The sequence below is a fragment of the Notamacropus eugenii genome, chromosome 6, assembly GCF_028372415.1.
Source record: "Notamacropus eugenii isolate mMacEug1 chromosome 6, mMacEug1.pri_v2, whole genome shotgun sequence".
Classification (NCBI taxonomy): Eukaryota; Metazoa; Chordata; class Mammalia; order Diprotodontia; family Macropodidae; genus Notamacropus; species Notamacropus eugenii.
The window spans coordinates 259,767,248-259,792,746 of NC_092877.1; the positions used below are offsets into that span (position 1 = coordinate 259,767,248).

The 25,499-nt window shown below is 35.9% G+C and overlaps 1 protein-coding gene across 14 annotated transcripts in view; it reads left to right on the top strand.

The window, feature by feature from the left end:
* MYCBP2 (MYC binding protein 2) overlaps positions 1 to 25,499 on the top strand; it is a 317,910-nt gene that overhangs the window by 56,009 nt on the left and 236,402 nt on the right. For all 14 annotated transcript variants that reach the window (XM_072622185.1, XM_072622187.1, XM_072622188.1 and 11 more), the window contains exons 4-8: positions 14,865 to 15,018; positions 20,667 to 20,863; positions 21,066 to 21,308; positions 21,593 to 21,664; positions 23,005 to 23,101. In XM_072622185.1, coding sequence (XP_072478286.1) covers positions 14,865 to 15,018; positions 20,667 to 20,863; positions 21,066 to 21,308; positions 21,593 to 21,664; positions 23,005 to 23,101 — 763 coding nt within the window. The remainder of the gene's footprint in view (positions 1 to 14,864; positions 15,019 to 20,666; positions 20,864 to 21,065; positions 21,309 to 21,592; positions 21,665 to 23,004; positions 23,102 to 25,499) is intronic.

Sequence of the window (25,499 nt, forward strand, 5' to 3'; positions counted from 1 at the left end):
AATTATCTGATGCCTGTTTTAACACTTCATCTACCATCCTGCTGGGATTGTTGCCTTTTTTCATCTGGAGAATACCCTGAGAGGTTATCTACTCTAGTGAATTCTCATGTACATTTTCCTACTGTGTATGAGGGAATTAATTCTTAAGAGTAACATTTATCCAAATATTTATGTTCCTTTGCAAACCAAGTGTTTAAGCTTTATATATCTAATTTTACATCTGTGTAGTACAAGTCTTAATTAACTGAATCATTCGTGTTCTATTTGCCTTTTTTTTTTTTTTTTTTGTATTCCCAGTGCCTAACTCATAGTAGATGCTTAATAAGTGCTTGTTGAATAATTTATCCTGGGTGCCACATTTTAAGAGATACATAGAGAAGTTGGAATCCATCAAGAAGTTGCTCAAGGATCTGAAGAACATGTCTTAGAAAGATGGCAGGGGCTTTTCAGGCTGAAAAATGTAGAAGCAGTGAGGGAGGTAGGGGAGATAGAAGCTTTTTAAATATACAAATATAGATGTCATATCTACCAGTTTAATTAAGTAGATTTTCTTCTTGAAGAGGCAAGATTTAAGGATTTAGAGCTTAATGAGCCTTAGTCACATCTCTGTTGTACCAGCACCTTCATTTGCAATTTGTCTAAGAACCTTCAATCTTAACCCCAGGTGTTTGACTTTCACCAGTCTGTAACTAATGTCTTGACCCTTGAGTCTACTTGATTCCCTGAGTTAAAAGAGCCACACAATCCATAACCAATTTCCTTTCCTACTTGCTGTTATTATATATTGATGCTCAGTTCTTACACCTGCTTCTCCCTTTTTTCTTTCTGTACCATGTATTTCCACACATTCCATACTCCAAGTGTGTATATTCTAGGGTGTTTTTTTTAAAGTGTTTGTTCTCTCCTCATCTCCATGTTTTAGAATCCTTGTTTCTTCAAGGATCAACTCGGGTTTAGGTTCTACTTACTCTGTGAAGCCTTTGCTGTCCCTGGTTGTTAATACATTCTCTGTCTCTGTCTCTCTGATTCTCTTTCTCTTTACTTCCCCCCTTTTCTCTCATCCTCTTTTCCTCGTCTTTTTGTGTACATGTTGTGTTTCCTTAGAAGAATGTGAACTGCTATTCATTTTTCTTTCCAAAGTAGCACAGTCTTTATAGATAGATATGTAGAGCATGCATTAAGTGCTTACTATATGCTTGGCACTGTGCTGATTGCTGGGGATGCAAATGAAAACAAGTAAAACAGCCCTTGCTCTTGAAGGAATTTATATTTTTAAAAAATATATAATTTATTTATTTTCAGTTCTTAACATTCACTTCCACAAGAATTTGAATTCAAAATTTTCCCATCTCTCCCCATCCCCTACCCCAGGACAGCATGCACCACATGCACCCCTTCCTCTAGTCTGTCGTCCCTTTTATTCCCCACCCTTCTTCCATCTCCCTTCTCTATTTTCCTGTAGGGCAGAATAGATTTCTATACTCCATTGCCTATATAACTTAATTTCCAGTTGCATGCTAAAACAATTTTTAATATTCATTCTTTAATATTGTCTCCCTTCCTCCCCACCCACCCTCATAGAGAAAACAAGCAATTCAATATGGGTCATACATGTATGACAATGCAAAGCACTTCCTTAATAATTACATTGTAAAAGGTTAACCATATTTCCCTCTGTCCTATCCTGCCCTTCATTTATTCCATTCACTCCCTTGACCTGTCCTCCCACAATAGTGTTTGCTTTTGATTATCCCTTTCCCCAGTGCTGTCCCTTCTATATCTTCCCACTCCTGTCTTCTTCCCCCTTGCCTTCCTGCAGGGTAAAATAGATTTCCATATCCAGTTGAGTGTGTTATTCCCTCCTTAAGCCAAATCCCTTAAAAGTAAGGCTCAATTATTTCCTTTCATCTCCCCCCTCTTCCCCTCCATTGTAAAAGCTCTTTCTTCCCTCCTATGTGAGATGACTTGCTACATTCTCCCTTTCTCTTACTCCTAGTATGTTCCATTCAACAGTAAATTTTATTTTTTTTAGGTATTCTCTGTTCATTTTCAGCTCACCCTGTGTCATCTGTGTGTATACATATATACCCACCTACATATATATGTATATATATGTATATGTATATGTGTGTGTATGTGTGTGTATATATATATATATATATATATATATATATATATATATATATCCCCTCTAACTACCCTAATACTGAAAAAAGTCTCATGAGTTACAAATAACATCTTTCCATGTAGGAATGTAAACAGTTCAACTTCAGTGAGTTCCTTAAGGCTTCTTTTTCCTTTTTACCTTTTCATGTTTCTCTTCATTTTTGTATTTGAAAGTCAGATTTTCTATTCAGCTCTGGTCTTTTCAACAAGAATGCTTGGAAGTCCTCTACTTCATTGAAATTCCATTTTTTCCCCCTGAAGTATTATCTTCAGTTTTGCTGGGTAGATGATTCTTGGTTTTAATCCTATCTCCTTTGACCTCTGGAATATCACATTCTAAGCCCTTCGATCCCTTAGTGTAGAAGCTGCTAAATCTTGTATTACCCTGATTGTATTTCCACAATACTTGAATTGTTTCTTTCTAGCTGCTTGCAATATTTTCTCCTTGACCTGGTAACTCTGGAATTTGGCTACAATGTTCCTAGAAGTTTCTCTTTTGGGATCTCTTTCAGGAGGTGATCAGTGGATTTTTTCAGTATTTATTTTGCCCTCTTGTTCTAGAATACTAGGGCAGTTTTCCTTGATAATTCATGAAAGATGATATCTAGGCTCTTTTTTGATCATGGTTTTCAGGTAGACCAATAATTTTGAAATTATCTCTCCTGGATCTATTTTCCAGGTCACTTATTTTTCCAATGAGATATTTCACATTTTCTTCTATTTTTTCATTCTTTTGATTTTATTTTGTAATTTCTTGGTTTCTCATAAAGTCATTAGCCTCCATCTGCTCCATTCTAGTTTTTAAAGAACTATTTTCTTCAATGAGCTTTTGAATCTCCTTTTCCATTTGGCTAATTCTGCTTTTGAAAGCATTCTTCTCCTCATTGGCTTTTTGGACCTCTTTTGCCTTTTGGGTTAGTCTATTTTTAAAGGTGTTATTTTCTTCAGTATTTTTTGAGATCTCTTTCATCAAGCTATTGACTCGCTTTTCATGATTTTCTTGCATCTCTCATTTCTCTTCCCAACTTTTCCTCCACCTCTCTTACTTGATTTTCAAAGTCTTACTTGTGCTCTTCCATGGCCTGAGACCATTGCATATTTATTTTGGAAGTTTTGGATGAAGAAGCCTTGACTTTGATGTCTTCTTCTGATGGTAAGCATTGTTCTTCCTCATCTGGAATGATGGAAGAAAATACCTGTTCACCAAGAAAGTAACCTTCTAGAGTCTCATTTTTTTTCCCTTTTTTGGAAATTTTCCTAGCCAGTTACTTGACTTTTGAGTCCTTTGTCAAGTGGAGGGTATACTCTAGGGACCTGTAAGTTCTCAGTTCCTCCAAGGTGGCACAATCAAAGGAGAGGAGTTTACTCCTCTCCTGGCCTGCACTCTGGTCTGTGAGCAGGATTCTCTCTTCAGAGCCTCTATCATCTCAACCATGTGAGTGCTCCTCCTCACCCCAGGACTGCTGCTCAGGACTGAGACTCAGATCGGCTGCTTGCTTCCCCCAGGATCTTTAGACCAAGGGCTCCAAAAGTGGATGCTGCTACCACAGTAACTGCTACCACCCTGGGACCAGGGCTGGGGTCAGACCTGGCTCCCTTCTCGCCCAGGTGAAAGAGCTTTCTTACTGACCTTTGAAGCTGTCTTTGGCTTTTGTGGGTTGAGAAATCTGGGAACTGCAGCTGCTACTCACGATTCCGCACCCTGAAGCCTGCTCCAGTCCTGTCCATACCATGCTCCGGGGCCAAGGCTGGGCTTGGCTCTGCTACAAACCTAGTGTGATAGACTTTTCCTCTTGACCTTCCAGGCTGTCTTGGGTGGGAAATCTCTTTCACTCTGTCATTTTGTGACCTGCTACTCTAGAATTTGTTTAGAGTCATTTTTTTACAAGTATTTTATGGGCTATGGGGGTAGAACTAGATCAGGTCCGTCCTTCTACTCCTCCATCTTGGTTCGCCCCCCCCCCCCTTTGCTCTGCCCCCCAGAACTTACATTTTAATGGGGAAAAATAACTCATATTTACTCTCACAAAATCAAATAAATTCTCCAGGAAATTGTATTTGACCTTAAATCCTCAGTATATATCCATTTGCTTCAGAAATTAAACAAAGATAGAATTAGATGATATTAGAGTCCCCTTCCATCTTTAAATCTAGAGTGTCCTAATTCCTATGAGTCAGTTTCCTTTTGCAGAGGTGTAGACTCCCTCATACTTTGCATCCAGCTTGCCATTTACTCTGCCATTGCACTGCTTCTCCCTACCTGAAATAGCAACCTGGGACCAGACTGCCAGAAAAATGTCCCCAGTTGCTGGGAAACTTAATGTACTCATCTTCAGAACTCCTGTCCTACCCCAAGCATTCTTAATTGGTGAGTGAATGAGCTAGCTAGTGCAAACCCTGTTAACCCACTATACTAGCTGACCCCAGACCACCAAAACATGCTTCTCATCCCATCCACACGTGTTTTTCCACCACCTCCTGATTCTACCCCTTTTTCTGGGCTCAGTAATAAGATCAGTACTGCCATACTACTAGTGTTCCTGGAAAGGGTGTGTTAGCTGATTACTCTGTACCATCTTTGGGGCTTCTTAGCCTTCCCCTTTCTTGACCATCACATGTATATGTTTTATTTCCCTCTGTTAGTGATGCAACATAGGAAAAGATGGAATAATACTTCTCCTTTTCTGTCTACATGGTGATCAAATGCTTGGGTTTCTAAGGGCATTCTACTAGATCATCTCCCACTTGGGTTCCCTCTCTCCTTCTAAATGTCCAGTGAGTTGTTGCCAATTCTTGTTACTTCTACCTTCATAACATCTCTTAAATATGTCCCCTTCTCTCCATTCCCACATAGCACCCTGATTCAGGTTTTTCTTGTTCTTCTCTAGTACTGTAAAAGTAGTCTTCTAATTGTTTTCCCTGCCTCATTTCTACTGACTTCAGTTCATTCTCCATACAGTGACAAAAATGATTTTCCTAAAGTATGTCTGACTATTTCTAGGATAACATCTTAGCTCCTGTTTGACATTTAAAGCTCTTCATAATTAGGTCCCATCTAACCTTTCCACCTCTATTGTATACTGTTCTCCTTCATGCAGTCAGTAGTCCAGCCAAACTAGCCTTCCTGCTGTCCCTAAAATGACTCTCCACACCTCCATATCTTTGCACTATATTTTCTAAGTCTGGAATATACTCCTTGTCCACCTCTCAGAATCCCTGGTTTCTTTTAAGATTCCACTCAAGTGCCACCTTTTACATGAGGTCTTTTCTGGTCTTTTTCAAATGCTAATGCCTTTCTCCCGGGTTACTTTGTATGTGTTATGTATATGCTTATATATGTATATGTTGTACCCATTTTCTTCAGTTACTGGCATGTCATAGGTTCTTAGTAAGTGCTTACTGATTGATTGATTTTTGACTCTTTCCTCTACTTCACACCAGTATCTTATCACTTGCTTCATTTTTTGGACTCTTCCCCCATGACATCTTGCATTTGTCTTCTCTTATTCAGAAAGAATACTTTAGTTCAGGACCTTTATACCTCTCATCTCCATTGTAGTAATATTTTCTTTAATGGTTGCACAACTTCAGTTTCTCCATGCTTCAATTTATTCTTCACACTGCTGCTAAAATAATCTTCCCAAGGATTTGTCAATCCTTTGCCTTAAAGCTTTTAATGGCTTCCTATTGCCTCTAGGATAAAACGCAAACTCTCTAGCCTGGCAGTACTTGGCACAGTGCCTCACACATAGTAGATACTTAATAAGAGGTAGTTGACTGACATTTAAAATCGTCTACCATCTCAATCCTACCTTCATTTTTAGAATTTCTTATTCATGCAATCTCTGTCTTCTCCCTAAACTAGACTTGTTACTTGTTGCCAAGATTCAGCATTCCATCTTTGCTTTCTTAACCTTTGCAAAGACCATCTCCATTCATGGGGTGTACTCTTTTTACATTTACCACTTAGAATTCCTTATCTTCAAGGCTCAGCATAGGTGCTACCTCCTCTACAAAGTATTCTGCTATCCTGCCAGGTATTAATGCTCCTTCCTCCCCAAATTATTTTCTGTTTGTTTGTCTAAATGGTTTATCTTTTTACTAGAGTTTAAGCTCTTTTTTGACACAGGTGTTTTGTTTTTTGTCTTTGTGGCATCAGACCCCACTATGGTATCTTGGTCAGAATAGGCACTAATGTATGTTTTGTGTGCATTGAATTGAATCATCTAATGGCATGGTCTCCCGATGGTATGGTCTCCTGTCAGAACTTTCACTATCCTGATCATGGTCTTCATTATACATTTCAGCTTCTCTTTGACCTTTCTAAAAATTTGGCAGTCTGCACTAGAACAGTGCTTCAGCTATGATATGACCAGCACAACAAAACGATCACTTCTCTCTATACATCTTTTACTGTATTTTCTGATATGATTTGATTATCATGCCATGTAGAGTTCATAGCCCACTAAAATCTTAGATATTTTTTTACCCATTCAACATATTTTCCTTGCAAAGTTGATTGTTTTGAACTCAAGTGTACAATATACATGTATTCTTCTTAAATTCCATCTTATTAGATTGTGCCCATTGTTCCAGTCTGTGAGGTTTTTTTCTGTTAAATAGTAGTTCATTGAAATGTTAGTGTGTTAATAGAAATATTTACTAGAAAAGGGACTTTTGTAACATTTTTGTTGAAATCAGACAGACAGCTAGGTGACGTAGTAGATAAAGCACTGGACCTAGTGTCAGGAAGACCCAGTTCAAATGTGACCTGACACAATAGTTGTGTGACTTTGGTCAAGTCATTTAGCTTCTCTCTGCCTCTGTTGCCTCATCTGTAGTAGGAATAATAAGAATACCTACCTCCTAGGGTTCTTGAGAAGGTAAAATGAGATAATATTTGTAAAGTGCTTTGTACATCCTAAAGCAATATGTAAAGGTAATTGGTGATGGTAGTGGCGATGGTGGTGGTGGTGGTAGTGATGGTAGTGATAGTAGTAGTGGTGGTGGTGGTGGTAGTAGTAGTAGTAGTAGTTCCAGATACCCAATGTCTGGTGCCTTATAACAATTCTTCCCAGTTATATTTATGCTATATTACATTCCTCATATCTCCTCCTAACCTAAAGATCCTTTTTTAGCATTTAGATGATATGCCACATGTAAACTATCTAATCAAACTATCCAATGAGAAAAACTTCCAACTGTTTCATAATTGTCCTGGCTAAAGCTTATTGTAAGATCCCAGTAGTTGCCCTGTTCAGTCATTGATCCTGATCTGAGTTAATAACGCCTACTATCATATAAGACCTTATGCCCTCATCTGAGGATAGCTTCATTCTAGAAACTAAATTTTAGTAGCAGCCAGTTCTTTCATTCCGGTAACATGTTACCTCTTTCATTATGGAATGCCACAGATTCCCTATTTTCTCTGAACTTATTTGTGACTTCATTGAAGGCTGGCTAACTTCTGTCATACCTCTAGAGGTGAATAGCCTGAGCTTTCATAGTGAGAAAGGAAGGTTCTCCAGTAGCGGGTTTCCTCTATTATTTTTTTAGCTCTCAGGTTCTTAGATAGAAGGAGCAAAATATGTGATTTGAGGATATTAGGAAAGAAAGTATATTTTTACAACTTTTTATCTTAGAATGGATTTGCTAATTTGTTTTTCAGCCTTGAATCTTCCAATAGAGAGTGGTAATTGAGTTTAAAATAAGTTTGGAAATGGTATTTTCATGTGAAAGTCAAATATTAGGGAGAGAGGAAGTACATATTTTGGACGAAAAGTAGGATCCTCAAAGGCATCACTTATCTTCTAATTCCCTGTCTTACTTCAAACCTCCAAATCATTTATATCTTTACAAGAAGAAAAACATAACCCATACCCAGTTCCTGTCACTTTGCTTCATATTATGCTATTCAAATTCTTTTAACTCAATAACTCCCCATTTTAGGGTAGCTTTGTCAAGAAAAAACAGTATCTCTGTTCTGTTTAGCACCCTTTAGCTACTACAAACTAAATATATGTTCTCTAGCTCTTTTTTTAGGGGTATAGCTCAATTATGATAGAGGGAAAGGGGTAGTTAGAAGTAGAGAGTAAAAGGCATGTGCTGTGGGTCCTCTTCTTCAGAGAAGACCATTCTGTTTGTGTGTTACTATTTAAGAATAATAACACAGTTAAAGTCTATATTCTTTTTGTAGAACATTTGCCAAAGAAATTCTTCATTCAAATTCAGGTGTTAAATTCTACAAAAACTAACTGACCAAAACTGAAAGATAGCTTTAAAGTCACAAGAAGACTAGAGGCTTTTTAAGCGTACCAGAGTAAATTACACATGTATGATTGAAAAAACAAAACAAACTAAAAATATAGGCAGTTGAGGAGAGGGAAAAGCTCCAGTCTGTTTGTTCATCCCCAGCAGCTGCCAGCCGACCAAACCCCACCCATCATGTTTATCTGGTAAAACCAAACAGACAAAGAAAATATCATCTTTGAGAATGTTAAGGGACAATTTAAGTGAACAAAATAAAGACTGGCACAGTTTGACTAATCAGGTGCACACTGGGCCTATGTGTAAAAAAATTGAAAAAAATATAATTCATACAGCACTTATTCTACAAAGTGCTCTCCATGCATTATTTCATTTTTATGTCAGTCCTAACAGATAGCATTGCTATTATTCCCATTTTATTAAAAATCATTATTCCCACTTAAAAAAATGGGAAAGTCAGAGCTTTAAGAGTTAACTTACTTGTCAAGGACCATAGGTCTAGTAAATGTCAAGAGAAAATACTTAGATCCGTGTTGTCAAGTTCCTGATTCACTTGGAGAGTCAGTGGGGGCCACTTGAACATGGTGCAGAGTTTGCTCCGGCATCAAAAAGAGGGGCTATCACTAAAACTTTTTCAGTGAGTGCTTTGAGGGACAGTGGCTTGGAAGTATTGCTTTTAGCTAGTCTTTTTTGGTGGTAAGGGTTAAGACCTAGTGAGTGAAGCAGAGGCTTCCCTTTTCCAGGCTAAATGTTGCCAGTTCCTCTACAGTCATTATGTAGACATTATGGAAAGTTGAAAAGCACACAGGGCTTAGATAATTGGAGATCAAGTTCTAGTTCTGCCATATCAAACCTCTCCTAGCCTCATTTCCTTACCTGTGAAATGAGGCATTTGGACCCAATGCTGACCTCCTTTCCTATTTAAAATTCTATGATTTTATTTATCATATTTTCAAGTACTCTTCTGGAAGTACTCTAGCTTCTTAATATCTATTTAAACTGTAGCTTCCAAGATAGAACAGACTTCCATGTAGCTTGATTTATTCTCAGTATCTGAGAGGTAACCTTGAAAATGACCATGCAGTGATAGAAGACTGAGGAGTTAATTTCCTTTATGTTTGGAAAGCCTACAGACTTTTTCAGTGAACTGCAAATAAAGTACTGTTCATGTTTCTGCCAATGATAAGACAAAGTATAGATTGATTTCCCTGTCTAGCTAAGAAAGTGAAAGAAGTAACACTTCTCTACTTAAAATTAACAAGAATGAAGTTTTCTGATAGAAGTACTTCAGCAAGAAAATTAAGAATAAAAATAATACAGAGGGGTACACAGTAATGTTAACCTCAATCAGGAGGATGAAAGATAGAAGACAGATCCATCTAATTTTTGGCATTGCTTAAAATGTTTGAAGGGCAACTGAGTGTCACAGTGGATAGAGTACTGGGCCTGGAGTCAGGAAGACTGTCTTCATGAGTTCAACTGGCCTCAGACACTAACTGTGTGACCCTGGGCATGTCACTTAACCTTGTTTGCCTCAATTTCCTTATGTGTAAAATGAACTGGAGAACTGAATGGCAAACTACTCTGGTATCTCACCAAGAAAACTTCAGGTGGGATCATGGAGATCAGATACAAGTGAAAAAAAATTGTTTGACCCTTTTTTCCCCCTAGAGCCAAGTTTCTTAACTGTTTTTGCTTAATGGCTCTATTTGAAAATCTCATAAAGCTTACTAACCCCTTTTCAGAATATTGTAATAGATTTACAAAGTAAACCAATTATATTGAAATTCTGTTAACAAAAGTTATTTTTTTTTTTGAAACTTTACAGACTCCAGGTTAGAAACCCCTGCCCTAATGAGTGGGCAGTTTGGAAGGAGTTTATTGTGACACATGTAGGGAGTACAGTGCTGGGTCTGGATACTGGAAAAACTCTGAGTTCCCATATGGCCTTAGACACTTAATAGCTCCGTAACTTTGGGGAGGTAACTTAATCTCTGCCTTCCTCAGTTTCCTTAACTGTAAAATGATAGCTAATAATCATGCCTGTCTCTCAGGGCTGTTGTGCAGGGAGAATGAAATAATATTTGCAAAACACTTGACCCACTGATCAGTGAATAATAATGCTTGTCTTGTCTTCCCTTCTTCGTCTTCCCTTTCTCTTCCTCCTGCGTCAAGTTATAATGATGTTGTCCTAAAGGTGCTATCAAAAGAAAGGTCATGCAGTAATTGAGACAGAAGATGTAGATGAATAGTAATGGTTGGTTATGCTTTGTTAGGGGTAGGAAAGTCATCATTTGTCATTTTGACAAAAGGATTTTAGAGTTGTACTGTCTTTCCTTATGTGAATGTGTGAATATGTGAATGCATTCATTTATGCATGAATGAATGAATGAATAAAAATACCTTAAGTACTATTTGCTAGACAGTATACCAAATGCTAAAGATACAAATTCAAAAGCGAGATATTTCTTGCCCTCAGGGAGCAGAGTGAAATCTATAGCACACACATAAGGGAATGGCCAAAAAAGGGAATTTCTGTCTAGGGAGTCACAAAGGGATGGTAAGCAGAATCATAGATAGTCAACTGGATTTCAGGTGTCAGTTGACAAGAGGTAAAAAGTGGAGAAGAGAGAAAAGGAAGCTAAGAGAGTAATGGAGAGTCAGCAGATAAGACAAGTAATTTACAGAAGACAGACTTGAAGAAAAGAATCCAGCCACAAGACCCATGTCCCCGACTGTCTGTATACAAGTACACCAAGTACAGGTAATAAAGTGTTCTGGATATGTTACTACAAGGTGCCAAATTCAACCTGATGGGTCCTCCTGGGATAGTTAGGAGGGAAATATATGTTATGAGTGAAATATAACTATGGAAAGAATAGGTATATGTTTTACAGAAGGAAACAGAATAGATAAAATGAGAGCAGAAATGTAGAATTGCATATTAATAAGATATATCCATGCGAAAAAAAACACATGAATCAAAGATTGGGTACCGGGAAGAATGATACAGGAGATAAATCATTTAGCTCTGGACCAACATGGGCGATACTGCCCCCTGGAGGGGCAATTGGTTACATTATTTTCCAAGTAAACATACAAAATGCAAGTTATAACTGATCAGTGGTCTAGTCTGCTGACAGGTTTTAGCAAGTAAGTGTTGGCAGGTGTGCATGCCGTGCATTGTCAGGATGCCCAGCATGCAACAGCAGGAATATGTGTGTGTAATGACTTGTTTACAATACAATCCTATACCATCACATGATGCAATATGGTGTCATCAAAACTGCAGTGCAGGAAAAAACTACCACAAATTTACAATAAACTATTACATTTAAGATGAGTCATTTAAAAGTATATCTTACATTTTTTTGAAGTGATGCTAATTAAAAAAAACTGTTAAAAGGTTAAAGAAAGTAGATTTCCAGGGGGTGCTCAGTATTTTTTTTTTTAAAGGAGGGTGAGGTACGCCAAATAAGTTTGGAAAACCCCAGTCTGGACCAATGGAGGGAGAAACAATATTGTTAAGGATCTATAGTTATAGATTGTCTTAACAAAAGAACGAAATAGATAAGGGGTACCAAACATGTCAAAGCTGTCATTGACTGAAGCAGTGATGGGCCACTTGGATTATCTGGGTATACTTGCAATCCGTGCCTCTGCTTCCTTTCCTCTTACTCTCTTCTACTCTTTGAAAGCTGACTTCTAATTCATCATTCAAATGAAGCTGCTCTCTCTAAAGTTATCAATGATCTCTTAATTGCCAGATTGAATGACCTTTTCTCAATACTTCTTGACCTCTCTGAAGCCTTTGACACAACTGACCACTCTCTTCTTGACACTCTAGGCTTTCATGACACTGCTTTTTCCTATTTCTCTTCCTTCCTGTGATCACTGCTTCTCAGTCTCCTTTACTGAATCTTCAGCTAGGTCACCTCCACCAACCGTGATTGGCCCCTCAGGCTCTAACCCAGATCCCTGTATCTTCCCCATATACAATTTCACTTGGTGATAACATCAGTTCCTGTTGTTTCAGTTATTTCTATGTTGATAACTCTCAGATCTTCTTATTCAGTTCTGACCTCTCTTCTGACCTCCATTCTTATATTTCTAACTGCCCATTGAACATTTTGAGCAGGATGTTCTTAAATTCAAAATGTCCAAAGCTGAACTCATCGTTTCCCTCAAACTTTTCCCTTTTACTAAAATATCTATTATTGTCAAAATATCTATTACTGTCAAGGGCACTACCATCTTCCCAGTCACATAGGTATTCCTCGGTGTCATCCTTATTTTCTCACTCTTACCCCTCTCCTGTTCAGTCACCTGTCTAGCCATATCATTTTTGCCTTCATAAGGGCTACACAGTGTGGCCTCCATGTACCACATGCACTATTAGGAGCAGCATCCAAAAAACAAACACACACGCACACACACACACACACACACACACACACACACACTAGTCAGGGTATTTGCGTCTCATTCTTTACCCACATTTATTTTTTTCCCATTTCCATAGAATTGGGAAGAATCCTTTATGATTTATCAGAGGTGGTTAACACATAATTTTCTTTAAAGAGATAGAAAGCATTGCCAAGGGATTGTTAGTTGGAACTGGTTTTATTTCATATTTCATGAATTAATTTTGGGGTGAGGGAATTTATATTGAAGTTTATAAATTAGCAAATTACCCTGAAATCTTTTAGGCAGTGAAATCCCAAAGTAACAGGATGAAACTGCTGGAAAATCTCATAAGGCAGAACAAAAGGAACATTGGCATCAAGTAGGCAGGTAAAAGATTACCTCATCCCTTCCCCACCCAAAAAATGAATAAATAAAAGCCATCAAAAGATTGGGCATCATGGCAAACAAATTCTACAAAACTAGTTCATTCTCACCTTCAATACTTGATGCAACCCAGAATCAAGTAAAACACTAAAAAAAATCAAGAGAAAGGCTCCTAAAAATATTAAGAGACCTATTAGCATAGACATTAAAAATTAGTACTAACTGAGCATAATATTGAAGTCTGTAAAATTCATGAGCAGTATGAATAGGGTGATTGTTATCTTGCTTTCCAAATCTTGGCATATTCACTTTAATAAGGATTGTTGAAACTCCAAAGAAGTAAATTTAGGTAGGAAACTTGAAAAATTTGTCTCCTCCAAGAAATGGAACAGGAAGAAAATATAATTAAGTTTATAAAACCACGGTGTTATTAAGGTAAACAAGGATGTTAGCTATGTCTTTCTCTTTTGAGTTTATAACTGAGTGTGTGCTCTTAAAAAAGAATAGTTTCCTGAATGTGTAGTTTCAGATGTACTATCACAGAACCACTGGAAATACTGTTCTAATTAATAGGACAGTTATTTGGTCAATATCATAACTTTTTTATAATACAGCACTTTTCAGTAATATAGTTTGAATGCAATTTTCAGATAGAAAATAGAGGAAATTGAAATGAGGATTCTTATTTTTTCTATTATTATATAAGGTTATGACCTCCTTTGTAGTTAGCATGGCAGAGTAGAACATGCTCTGAATTTGAAAGCAGCAAACTTCTTCATTTGGATCCCAATTCTGCTGCTTATTAAAGGCATAACTCATGGCATGTCACCCTTTTGAATCTCCTTTCTTTCATCTGTAAAATGGACATATGATACCCATACCACCTACCTTAAAGGTTGCTGCACAGAAGTGCTTAGTAAACATTAAATTATTGTGCAAATGTATATTCTTTTTGTTGTAGAAAAGCACCTTTAGAGGCATAAGAATTGTCAAATAATAATGATCCCAGCTTACTTATAAATGTCCTCATTAACATTAGACTATGAAGTACAGTTGTCCAAGTCCCAAAGCTGAATGAATGACTAGGATAAAATTCTCATGGGATACTCAGGTGAACATTTTCTGAAGTAGAATCAAGATGGTCCTTCATCCTTAAAGAATTATCATGGGAGACTTGCCAAAGGTGATTCCTAGTTATTTTTTCACTTTCTCAATACATACATACATATATCTACATATGTTGATATGTATACAAGTATATACATACATACACATCTCTGTCTTTATATAACCTTGGGCTTTGGTCACAATTAGCAGTTAATAGCATTATCACTTTTCATTATTGCATTGTAGGTAAGAATTGTAAAGTAGAGCTCACAAAAAAAGTTTAATGGATAAATGCAGTTTTTGTTAGAAAATCATGACAATTATTGTGAGCAGCTTCTTGGTTTGGCCCCTACCATACAACGAAAGTGAGAGATTTCCTCAGCCTTGAATTACTGTTTTTTGTTGGTGTTAGTAACTTGCCACGAGATATTCTATTAAGGAAATGCTTGTGCCAAGTAAATTGTTCAAGAAATATTTTATTTGCAGACTTCTTATAACTTTATGTGTCTTATGTATATTTTTATCTCAATTAGATCATTGAAGTTGGACTTTGTGAAGTTTTTGAGTTGATCAAAGAGACACGGTTTTCTCATCCATCCCTGTGTCTTAGGAGTCTGCAAGCTCTGCTTAATGTGTTGCAGGGTCAACAGCCTGAAGGCCTCCAATCTGAACCACCTGAGGTTCTTGGTAAGATCTCATACTTGTTGATGAGTGATTTATTTAACCAAGCATTTACTCTAAATAAGCGTACAAAATGGTGTGAAATGGTCATCTCTGATTAATGTGGTGAAACAGATAAAAAAGAAGGCTTAAAGACTTTCTTCTTTCGTTATTATCACTTGAGTGCTATTTCTGAGCCACAATTTAGGTATAGAAAATGTTTCTTTATAGTGATAATGGATGATAAAAATAATATATTCACATATAACTCAGAAAATTTGTCTTGGTTTTTAATATTTGAACTTTCTCACCAAAATTATTTTAAACCAGAACTATTGACAATAATAAAATGGAATTATTGCAAAATTTGATGACTCCTTTTCCCTACCCCCAGATTCTGGCTAGCACTAATGCAATGGAGTAAAAAGGAAAGAGAAAAAAGTGAGGGCCTAAAATTATGCACAAATTAATGATCACACAGAGACAGTGTTGAATTTGGAGTCAGAAGACCTAGATTCAAATTTTATCTCTATCACTTATTATCTTTGTGCCCTAGAGTAAGTTTAAGAATCTCACGTTTCCATTGAGACTCAGCTCAAGTGCTTCCTTGTACCCAAGGCCCATCTGATTCCCCTAGTTGCTAGTGCTTTTCTACCCTGACATAATTTTGTGTGCCTTTCATTTTTACTTACCTATGTGCATGTTTTTTTCTCAGTAGAGTGTAAGCTACTCCAGGTCAGGGATTGCTTTGTTTTTGTTTTGTGTCACCAGTGCCTAGAATACAGTAAACATTTAATTAATTCTGATTGAATGAATAAATGAATAAATAGCACTTAAACAAAGTTTTCTCATCTTAAAAAGAAAAGGAAGGACCAGATAACTTCTTAAGTCTGTTCCCAGTGCCCAATCAAACCTGTGTTCCTTTGATTTTATACCAAAGAATCAGTCAGTAGACATTTCTATAATCAAAACTAAAACATTTTAGTTGCCTTAACGAATAGAAACAGAAACATAACTTCTAAATTGAATGTTTTCCCCTGCATTATGTACAAGACATATAATATAAATGTTACAGAGAGAAAACATGATACCTTGAAATAACTAGTTCATAGTTAGCATGTTTAATAAAGTTAATTGCACTGAGCAGTGTTTCATTTGTCTTATAAATTGTGTTCACTCTTCTCCCAGATCAGGTTCATCTTTGACTCCTCTCCTTTCCCTTTCTCCCTCCCTTTAGTTATCCATGTCTATCTGCCAGTAGAGTTTCACTTGCAGCTGTCCCTTTCTTTCCCCACTGTGGCCATTGTAATTATGACCTTATGCCTGAACTTCACACCTCATCTCAGTAGTCTTTTCCTTCAGGGTTATTTCTCTGTACACTACTGTGAGAGGGCAGCTTAACACAGGGGACAGAGTGTAGTGGAGTCAAGAAGACCCAGGTTCAGATCCTGCTGCTAACACTGACTAAGTCTCTGAGTCTTAGTGTTTTCATCTATAAGACTGGTCTCAAAATAGCTTTAGTATCTACTTCTCAGGGATGCTTTGAAGGTCAAATGGTAATGTATAAAGTGTTTTGAAGTTTTTAGAGCACTGTTTAAATCCAAGTTATTATTCTTATCTTTATCTACAGATCTAGTCAGGTTTTTCCCTTTGAGTTACTCCGTGTTGTCCACCAAATAAATTCTGGAATCTTTTAAGTCTGGCATTCAAGCCCTTCCAGAACATATTTCCAGCCTACCTTTGCAAAATTATCTTATATTAGCATTCTTTGTATATTTTACTTTCCAGTCAAATTGGACCTTTTGGCATTCACTGCCCTTTTCTTTGGCTCACATTGTTCCTTATACTTTCTTATCCCACATCTAATTTAAAATCAATGTATCTTTTGCAGTGATGTTCAAATGACACCTTCTAAATGAAGTCTTCTCAGATGTCCACTGTAATCCTTACCTCAGTTCCCAAAATGGGAATGATCTTTCTTTCTTTGAAACTTCAGAGTATTTTACAACTTTCTTTTATCTAAATTCTGTTTTATTGTTCCAGTTATTTATATGTCTTGCTGACATGGTTTTAAGCTGAAGGAGGAACAGGTTCTCACTTGTGTCTTCCTCAGCACCTGACACAGTATTTTACATATATTAGACATTTACATATTGATTCAATAAATAAATGCAATCCTTTCCCCATCACTGCACTTTACTTTTCTGACTAAACATTAGATGTACAAGTTAATTGTGAAGAACAGTCTTTTTTTAATTATTTGTTTTCAGTTTTCTATAATCATGTCCATATGTCTTAGATTTTTTCCTTTCCCTCCCCAAGATGACATGCAATCTTATATAGATTCTGCACATACGTTCCTATTAAATACATTTTCACCTTAGACATGTTGCATAGAAGAATTAAAACGAATGGGAGAAATCATAAAATAAAACAAAACAGCATAAAAGAAAATGGTCTGCTTCATTCTTCGATCCAATTTCATAGTTCTTTCTCTGGATGTGAAAAACATTTTGCCTCAAGAGTTCATTGGGAATTTTTTTAGGTCCTTGTATTTCTATGAAGGGCTAAGTCTACCAGAAAATTTCCTCGCACACTGTTGTTGCTGTGTACAAAGTTCTCCTGGTTCTGCTCCTTTCACTCAGCATCAGTTCATATAAGTCTTTCCAGGCCTTTCTGAAGTCTTCCTGTTCATCATTTCTTATAGCACAATAGTATTCCATTACATTCATATACCATAATTTATTCAGCCATTCCCCAATTGATGGGCATCCCCTTGATTTCAAGTTTTTGGCCACCACAAAGAGAGCTGCTATAAATATTTTTGTACATGTGGGACTCTTTCCCATTTTTATGATCTCTTGGGGATACAGTACTAGAAACACTATTGCTGGGTCAAAGGGTATGCACATTTTTGGAGCCCTAAGGGCATATTTCCAAATTGCTCTTCAGAATGGTTGAATCAGCTCACAGCTCCACCAACAATGAATTAGTGTTCCACCTCTCCCACATCTTCTCCAACATTTATCATCTTCCTGTTTTGTCATGTTAGCCAGTCTGATAGGTGTGATGTGGTATCTCAGAGTTGTTTTATTTGCATCTCTAATCAATAGTGATTTAGAGCATTTTTCCATATGATTATAGATAGCTTTAATTTCTTCCTCTGAAAATTCCCTGTTCATATCCTTTGACCATTTATCAACTGGGGAATGATATTCCAGATGATTTAGTGGAATATGTACTTTATTAGCTATTCATTTTGTTACATGTGGTCCACATATCTTGACATAAATTTTACATGCCACATAAAAATAAACTATTTTTTAAAAAAGAATTTTTATGTTACCAGAAAGATCTGAAAGGATTGAAATGTGTTATTTTAAGAACATGGTTAATAGGATATTGTTGCCTGCCAAGTGATTTAATGTCAGATAATAGTTATAAGAAAGAACAGAAATCAAAAGATAATTGTCTGTATACCCCTAGAAACCACCACCACCACCTCTGTGGGCACTAAATTCTAGAAAGACAAATTTATTTTGTTACTTTCTGATATATTGCAAAGTTGTAGCATGGTGTAGTAGATAGGGAGCTGACCTCAAAGTTAGGAAAACTGAGATTCTAGTCCAACTTCTAACATGTAAATGTCTATGTGACACTATCCAAGTCACTCAACCTCTCAGTCAACTTGCTGATATTATAACTTGTAGAGCAATTGCTGTTCTGTCTTCACAGAGGAATTTTCTTCACTGGGAGTTCCCTATTTCAATGAAATCACAGGCCAGAATCAAGAGCAAGCTCCCCAAACCCATCTCACATGCTTATGAGTTTGCTGTTTTGGTAGATTTCACTAAGTTTTTAAAAATTTTCAGGCTGTTTAATTAATGTTTTCTTTTTGGCATAGTTTTCCTCTTCCCTGAGTTGTTCAGCATGTTGTTCAGTAATTTTATTATTCTTTTCATTAGTAGGTAACCATAATGCCCATGGCCTAGTATTCCAAACCATTGGAATGCCGCCACCACCATCACCACCCCCAAGAGCAATATTTACTCTATTAGAAATTGAAACATTATGAAAAAGTTTTGACCTCATGAATCCCTGGAAAGGGTCTTGGGGATCCCCAGGGGTTCTTGAGCACACTTTGAGAACTACTATTCTGAGTTAACAAATGATATTTTGTTATTCATCAGGAGATGATGTAGTACTGAAGTGTACACCTACCTACAGTGTTCCATAGTTATTGATGTAGAAGGCTTCCCATCTTTAGGAACCACTGGGGGAAGGGAAACTCCACTGCTCCTCTGGTTAGCTTACTTCCGATGTGGTAGAGGATTTCAATCACTTTTGTGATTTATTTCCCAGTCGTTTTTTAAGGAGCTCCTAGATGCTACCTTCGGACCTAAGATCCTCTCAAGTAGTATCTTTCCCTGCTACAGAATTAATATCACATTGACAATAGAATAGGAATTTTGGTAGATAAAAGATTTCATTAATAAAGAATAAAAATACAGCATGGGGAAAGAACTGACCAGAATATCAAAGTCTGATAGGGACATGTGGTATTTCATACCCGTAGACACCACCACCACCACCACCTCTGTGGGCACTGGATTCTAAAAAGACAGTTAACAAACTAGACACACATGTCTGCAGAAGGGTCACAAGAATGTGGAGGGAAGTTTAAACTATGTCACACAAGTTGAAGGAAATGGGGACAAAAAAACCGAGAGTAAAGTGAGAGGCTTTGGATGTTTGAAGGACTTTCAGAGTTATGTTAGCTAGTCAGCTTTTGGTTCAGTGTAAGGAAAAATTCCCTGACAATTAGAGATAGTCCAAAAATATACTGGGCTCTTTAGAAGTGGTAAATTCTTTATTATTGGAGGTCTGCATGCAGAACCTGGATGCTTCAAGTAGAGATTTGTGTTTTTTGGTTTGTCTGGTTTTTTTTTTCCTTTAGGGGTAAGGAGGGTAGTATTGAATGGATTAGTTTTGAGATGAGGGTTTGACTAGATAACCTCTGAGGTCCCATCTACCTCTAAAATTCTAAGATTCTTTGACCCTGAGACCTTGGACAAATTACTTAATATCTAGGTCTTAATTTACTTAATTTCTAGTTTCTTTATCTGAAGATAATGATTCCTTCATTGTCTCACAGGACTGTTTTGAGTAGAAAAGTGCCATGGAAAAGTATGCTCAAAAGATTTTTAAAATAATGTGCAAATAATAGGTGGGATATTAGTAATAAAATAAAACCTGTATGATAAAAATAAAAACTTATTACCTTCACCAGTTGTTTGTAATTTTATAACATCACTATGATAACATAACTTTTATTTGTTATGTTAAAGACTTGCAAATAAGTACATACAAAGTTATGACTCCACTGATGTTTTTTGTACACCAACTTTATAAGAGAAACCATAAACTATAAAATGAAATCCATGCTTGCTTCTTGCATGATTCAATTCTATTTTAAGTGGCTTTTTAAGCAATTTCATAGATTCTGTAAGTTTCATTTTACTTATATTTAAAATTAGGGAGCTAAACCAAGATGATCTTTAATGTTCTTTTTAGTTTTGTTCAAATTGACTTTTGGGAAAGAAGAGTAAAGGGAAAGAAATATGTAAAATGTGTTTTACCTGCGCTTATTTAATAGAATTTTATTTTATCCACAGAGTCTCTTTTCCAGCTCCTTTTGGAAATTACTGTTCGAAGTACTGGAATGAGTGATAGTACAGGACAGTCCCTGACTGCACTTTCTTGTGCTTGTCTGTTTAGCCTGGTAGCTTCTTGGGGTGAGACAGGAAGAACTCTTCAGGCTATATCTGCTATCCTCACTAACAATGGCAGCCATGCTTGCCAGACTATTCAGGTATTTCATCTGTATTTTCACTTTGATGTTTAAAACACTGTCTGCTTTAGATTTCTTACTTGTATCGCTTTTTGAATTGTTTAAAGTCACACAGAGTTACGTGTTATGCATCATTTTCATATTTTTCAGTGCTGTGTTTTAATAACTGTCTTATCTAAGTTCTATATTTGAAGTTACCTATTGTAATTTTGTACCCACATAGGTGCCAACAATTCTGAACTCTCTCCAGAGGAGCGTACAAGCTGTTTTGGTGGGCAAGATTCAAATTCAAGACTGGTTTAGCAATGGAATTAAGAAGGCAGCATTGATGCACAAGTGGCCTTTGAAAGAAATTTCTGTAGATGAAGATGACCAGTGCCTACTTCAGAATGATGGCTTTTTTCTCTATTTGTTATGCAAGGATGGATTATACAAAATTGGCTCTGGATACAGTGGAACAGTGAGGGTAATGTACTCTTTGTAATTAAAATCCACAACAGAAGGTTCTTCAAATTTTTTGTGACTTGCTTGACTTCTAAGATACCTTCTAATCTAGTAGTACTGATAAATAATTTTTTCAAAAACCTACGAATTAAAATTGAATGCTAAGTGTTTTCCATTTTTTATATTCTTGTTCTATTCATTTGTTTTCACCTCACTTTAGTCATTATAATATTTCTAGGTGATTAAATGATAACATATGAAATTGCCATTCTAAAAATTTTCAAACTAACTTTTGTTATCTTGCAGGGCCATATATACAATTCCACATCCCGCATCAAAAACAGAAAAGAAAAAAAGTCTTGGTTAGGGTATGCTCAGGTAGGAGAATGTCTAAAACAAGACAAACTTTTTTCTTATCTTAGAACCTTTATTATTCACATATATTAAAAATGAACAAAATACTTCCTTTATTTAAAGGAGTATGACTCTTAGTGGTTACAAATCACACACATTCACTCTCCCAGTGTGGGAAAAGAAAAAAGTACTATATCTAATGGTTGCTTTTGTCAGCTATAGAGTTCTGAGGTAAAAGTGTAGCAGACATTCTGTTCCCCTCACTGTCTTCTTTGCTCACTAAGCATTTTAGGTTGAAGAAAATCAATATGTATGTGTCAGGGAAGGAAGAACAAACTTATTGGTATTATTTGTAAAAGTAAAGATCCTTTTCAAAGAAGTGTTACCTAAGAACAACTTGAACAAATTCTGTCAAGTGTCTCCTTAACAAGCAGTTCGGTGAATTAGATATTAAATGTATTGAAAAGGTAGTTTGGGGAACCCGTTATTACAGATTCTGGCATTATTTTTCATTGCATCCTCAAAAAGTTTACTTGTTTCAAATAGAGTAAAACAACATATGGTGCATGCTTTCACTTTAAAGTATCTGATTGTGTTGATTTCCCAGTGAATTCACTAGTTTCAAATCTCTTCTCCAATTAACAACCAATTCAAATAATCATTCACAGTAATTTTTCAAACTCAGTAGAATTATTTATAAAAATAATTTCCCGGAAGGAGTAAATTTGAATTTGCCAAATTCATGATAAAATCTTTTTCATAATCTAAAATGGGATTTCCTTTGAAATTTGTCATTAAATTGAATAATTATTATTTACCTTGATAGTTGAGATACAAGGAACCCCCTAAAAACTTACACTCTGCTGGGAAATATTAATTGCTATTTCTTCTAAGTATGTAATATGTTTTCTAAAAAAAATGCCTCTTAGGAAATACATCTTATTTTACAAGATGACATTTTTAGTTTGGTGATAACTGTAACATGATAAAGTCATGGTCTCTTATAATTTGTTGAATCTTTTTCTCAAAATAGTTGTTAAACTATAATGCTGATTTGTATGGTTACTTATTTTAAAATCAGCTTAGGTAATCTTGGACATAATTTATATATCTGCCAAGTGAAAGTACCTATTCACTTATCCGTTCAAAGGATTAAGTATATACTAAGTAGTGTAGCATCTATCCCATTATTAAAAGTTATATGTATTCTTTTGTCTATATTTAATAGTTACAGATATGTACAGATATAGCTAATATCTGTTGATCATACTCAAAGAATATAATATAGTTCTATATAATTGTAAATAAATGTTTTACAAAATGAATAATATTTTATAACACATAAAATGTTTTGTTATTATCAGGGTTTTTTGTTATATAGAGATATGAATAATCACAGCATGACAGCCATAAGAATAAACCCTGAAACACTGGAACAGGATGGTACTGTAACATTACCAGGTATGTTATTCTGATGTTGATATTGTATCTTATCTTAGCAAGTAATTTATAAGAAGTTTATGGGTTAGACTGTTTAGCCAGATGAATAAGGAAGCATTAACAAAAAATGTGCTTGAAACTGGGTTCCAGGACTATTTCCGCTTAAATAACAAAAATGTTTGTAAATTTGATGTCTTTGACCCAAACATATGTATACAATACTTATAATAGTACATATAAGATAATTACTTTTTAATTAAAATTTAGATTAAAATGATTCTCTTTCTAAAACCTGGTGTTTTAGCAAAAATTATTTAAACTATTAACTACTAGTAGTGTAGCAGTGATGGCCATGTAACCTTGAGCAAGTGATCTTATGCCTTTAATAAGGTTTTATTGGAAAACCTTATTTGACAAATGGGTATTTTGAATTTCTTTTCTTTTAAAAATGCTTCTGGAGCCACACATTAATGTTAAAGGTAGACAAGGCTTTAAATTTTTTTTTACCTGTCTTACAGTCATTTTAAAAAAAGAAAACATAAGTCTATCAAACTGACTTTCAGGGACTTGGTTCATTTTACCATAAATTTTAGCCATTGAGCATTTTACTGTAAATTTTAATTATTGGTACTGTATGAATTTATATCTTTATCTATAAAGTGACATTTGTATTTTGAATACATTGTGAGCCTACTTTTCCCTGTGCTTTCTGTTAGATCTTATTTCCTATGACTATGTGTAATAATATTTATATTGATTGGTTAATTTGAATGATATCTTGAAAAATTATTTTTTAATTTATACTTTCATTTTATAGATAAGGCAACTGAGACCCAGCACTGTGTCATATAGTTAGTTATTCTCTGTAATATAGAGTAACTTATCTATTTTGGATAGTTACTATTCAATTTCAGATAAAATTGAAAGGCTCCTTTCATTCCAAGTCCTCTGACCATACAATTTTCTTGTCTCTAAATCTCCTTTTTGAAGGAGATTTAGAGCTTCTTATCTGTTTGAAAACCTCTCAGAATTGTCCTCACCATTTTACTGTCTGAAAATAAAATTGAATAATTTAGTTATTAATTGTGCATTCTTCTCCACTGTATTAGGTGTTGTGTCAGATGAAGCTTTATTGGCCAGAAGGGTTTGCTTTAAATACCTGTATTTCATGTGCATGTGTAATATTTAGGGAGAAGAATGGAGCAAAGTCCATGGGGGGGGATCCCCATTCTTCTGTTTCTTATGCACTGATAGAAGCTTCTAGGAGCATGATTGGAGAATCAGTCCGTCTTGTCTTACACTTTTTTAAGAAGGACAGAAGAAAAGTTTGAAACTGTTGGAAAGAAGACTCAGCCTTTCAAACCTAAGAAGAAGCTGCTGCTTTCATTTTTCTGATACTTTCACTTCATCTCCTCTTTGGATAGTGTCAGGTTTTTTGGTGGGAAAAAGTGGGAAGTGGCACCAGGGATGCGTGGAATCTTTAGATTTCTAATCAAGGAATAAAAGAGTTCACTGTAGGGTTATAGCTGGTAAACTACATGTTTAAAATGGATATTAACTGAGTAATTCCTTAAGCTTCATGCAGCCTCTTGTAGCCTGTATTCTCTAGAAATGATTTTGGCCTTTACAGATGGCCAGAAAATGCTATAATTAAAAGAGTAGTTTCTCAGCATTCTGTAGTGTTTGTTTTGGTTTTATTTTAGTGTGTAAAACTCTAACCATATTGACGCTTTATTCTTTGTATCCAGGAACAGCTTTAATATTATGTGTCCCTATGTCCTTTCATTGTCCATGTCTGATGATGGGCTGCCTCAGACCATTGAGCTGCTTTTCCTGCACCGCTCCCTTCCTTGTCCCTGCTTGTTTCTGAAATAATGAGTTTTTCTTCTTTGCTTTTTAGTTTAAAATCTTACTGCTTAGAGCTTGAGAAGCATCTTTCTTGTACTTCTTTGTATTCTGTACAGTGGAATAGGAACTCTTTCTTTCGATTTCTCCTCTCTTTGATTATCAAGTCTCTTGGGCTTCCAGTGGGCCTTGTCTCCCAGTTTCTATTTCCAGTTTGTGATCACTGAAATTCTCTGTTTGGGTAAGGGTCTGCCTGTGTTTTGCATATTTATAATAAGGAAGTATGCTAGCTCCTGGGCAAAAATCTGTAGTAATCCAGCTTGTTTGGGGTCCTTTACTGCATTCCAAGAAAGGAATTGTGTGTTTCTTTGATTCAGGTGCAGCTAGAAATGGAATATTCTTTTCTTACAGTGATTAACAGAGAGATAGTACAGTTGTCACCAGTTATTTTTGAGAGAGAGAGTGAGAGAGAGAGAGAGTGTGTGTGTGTGTTCTTTATGCTTGCTGAAATTTATTATTCTGAAAGAATGTTGTCTCTTTAGAAGCTAAATTTGCTTGTGGTCTGTGTTACTCA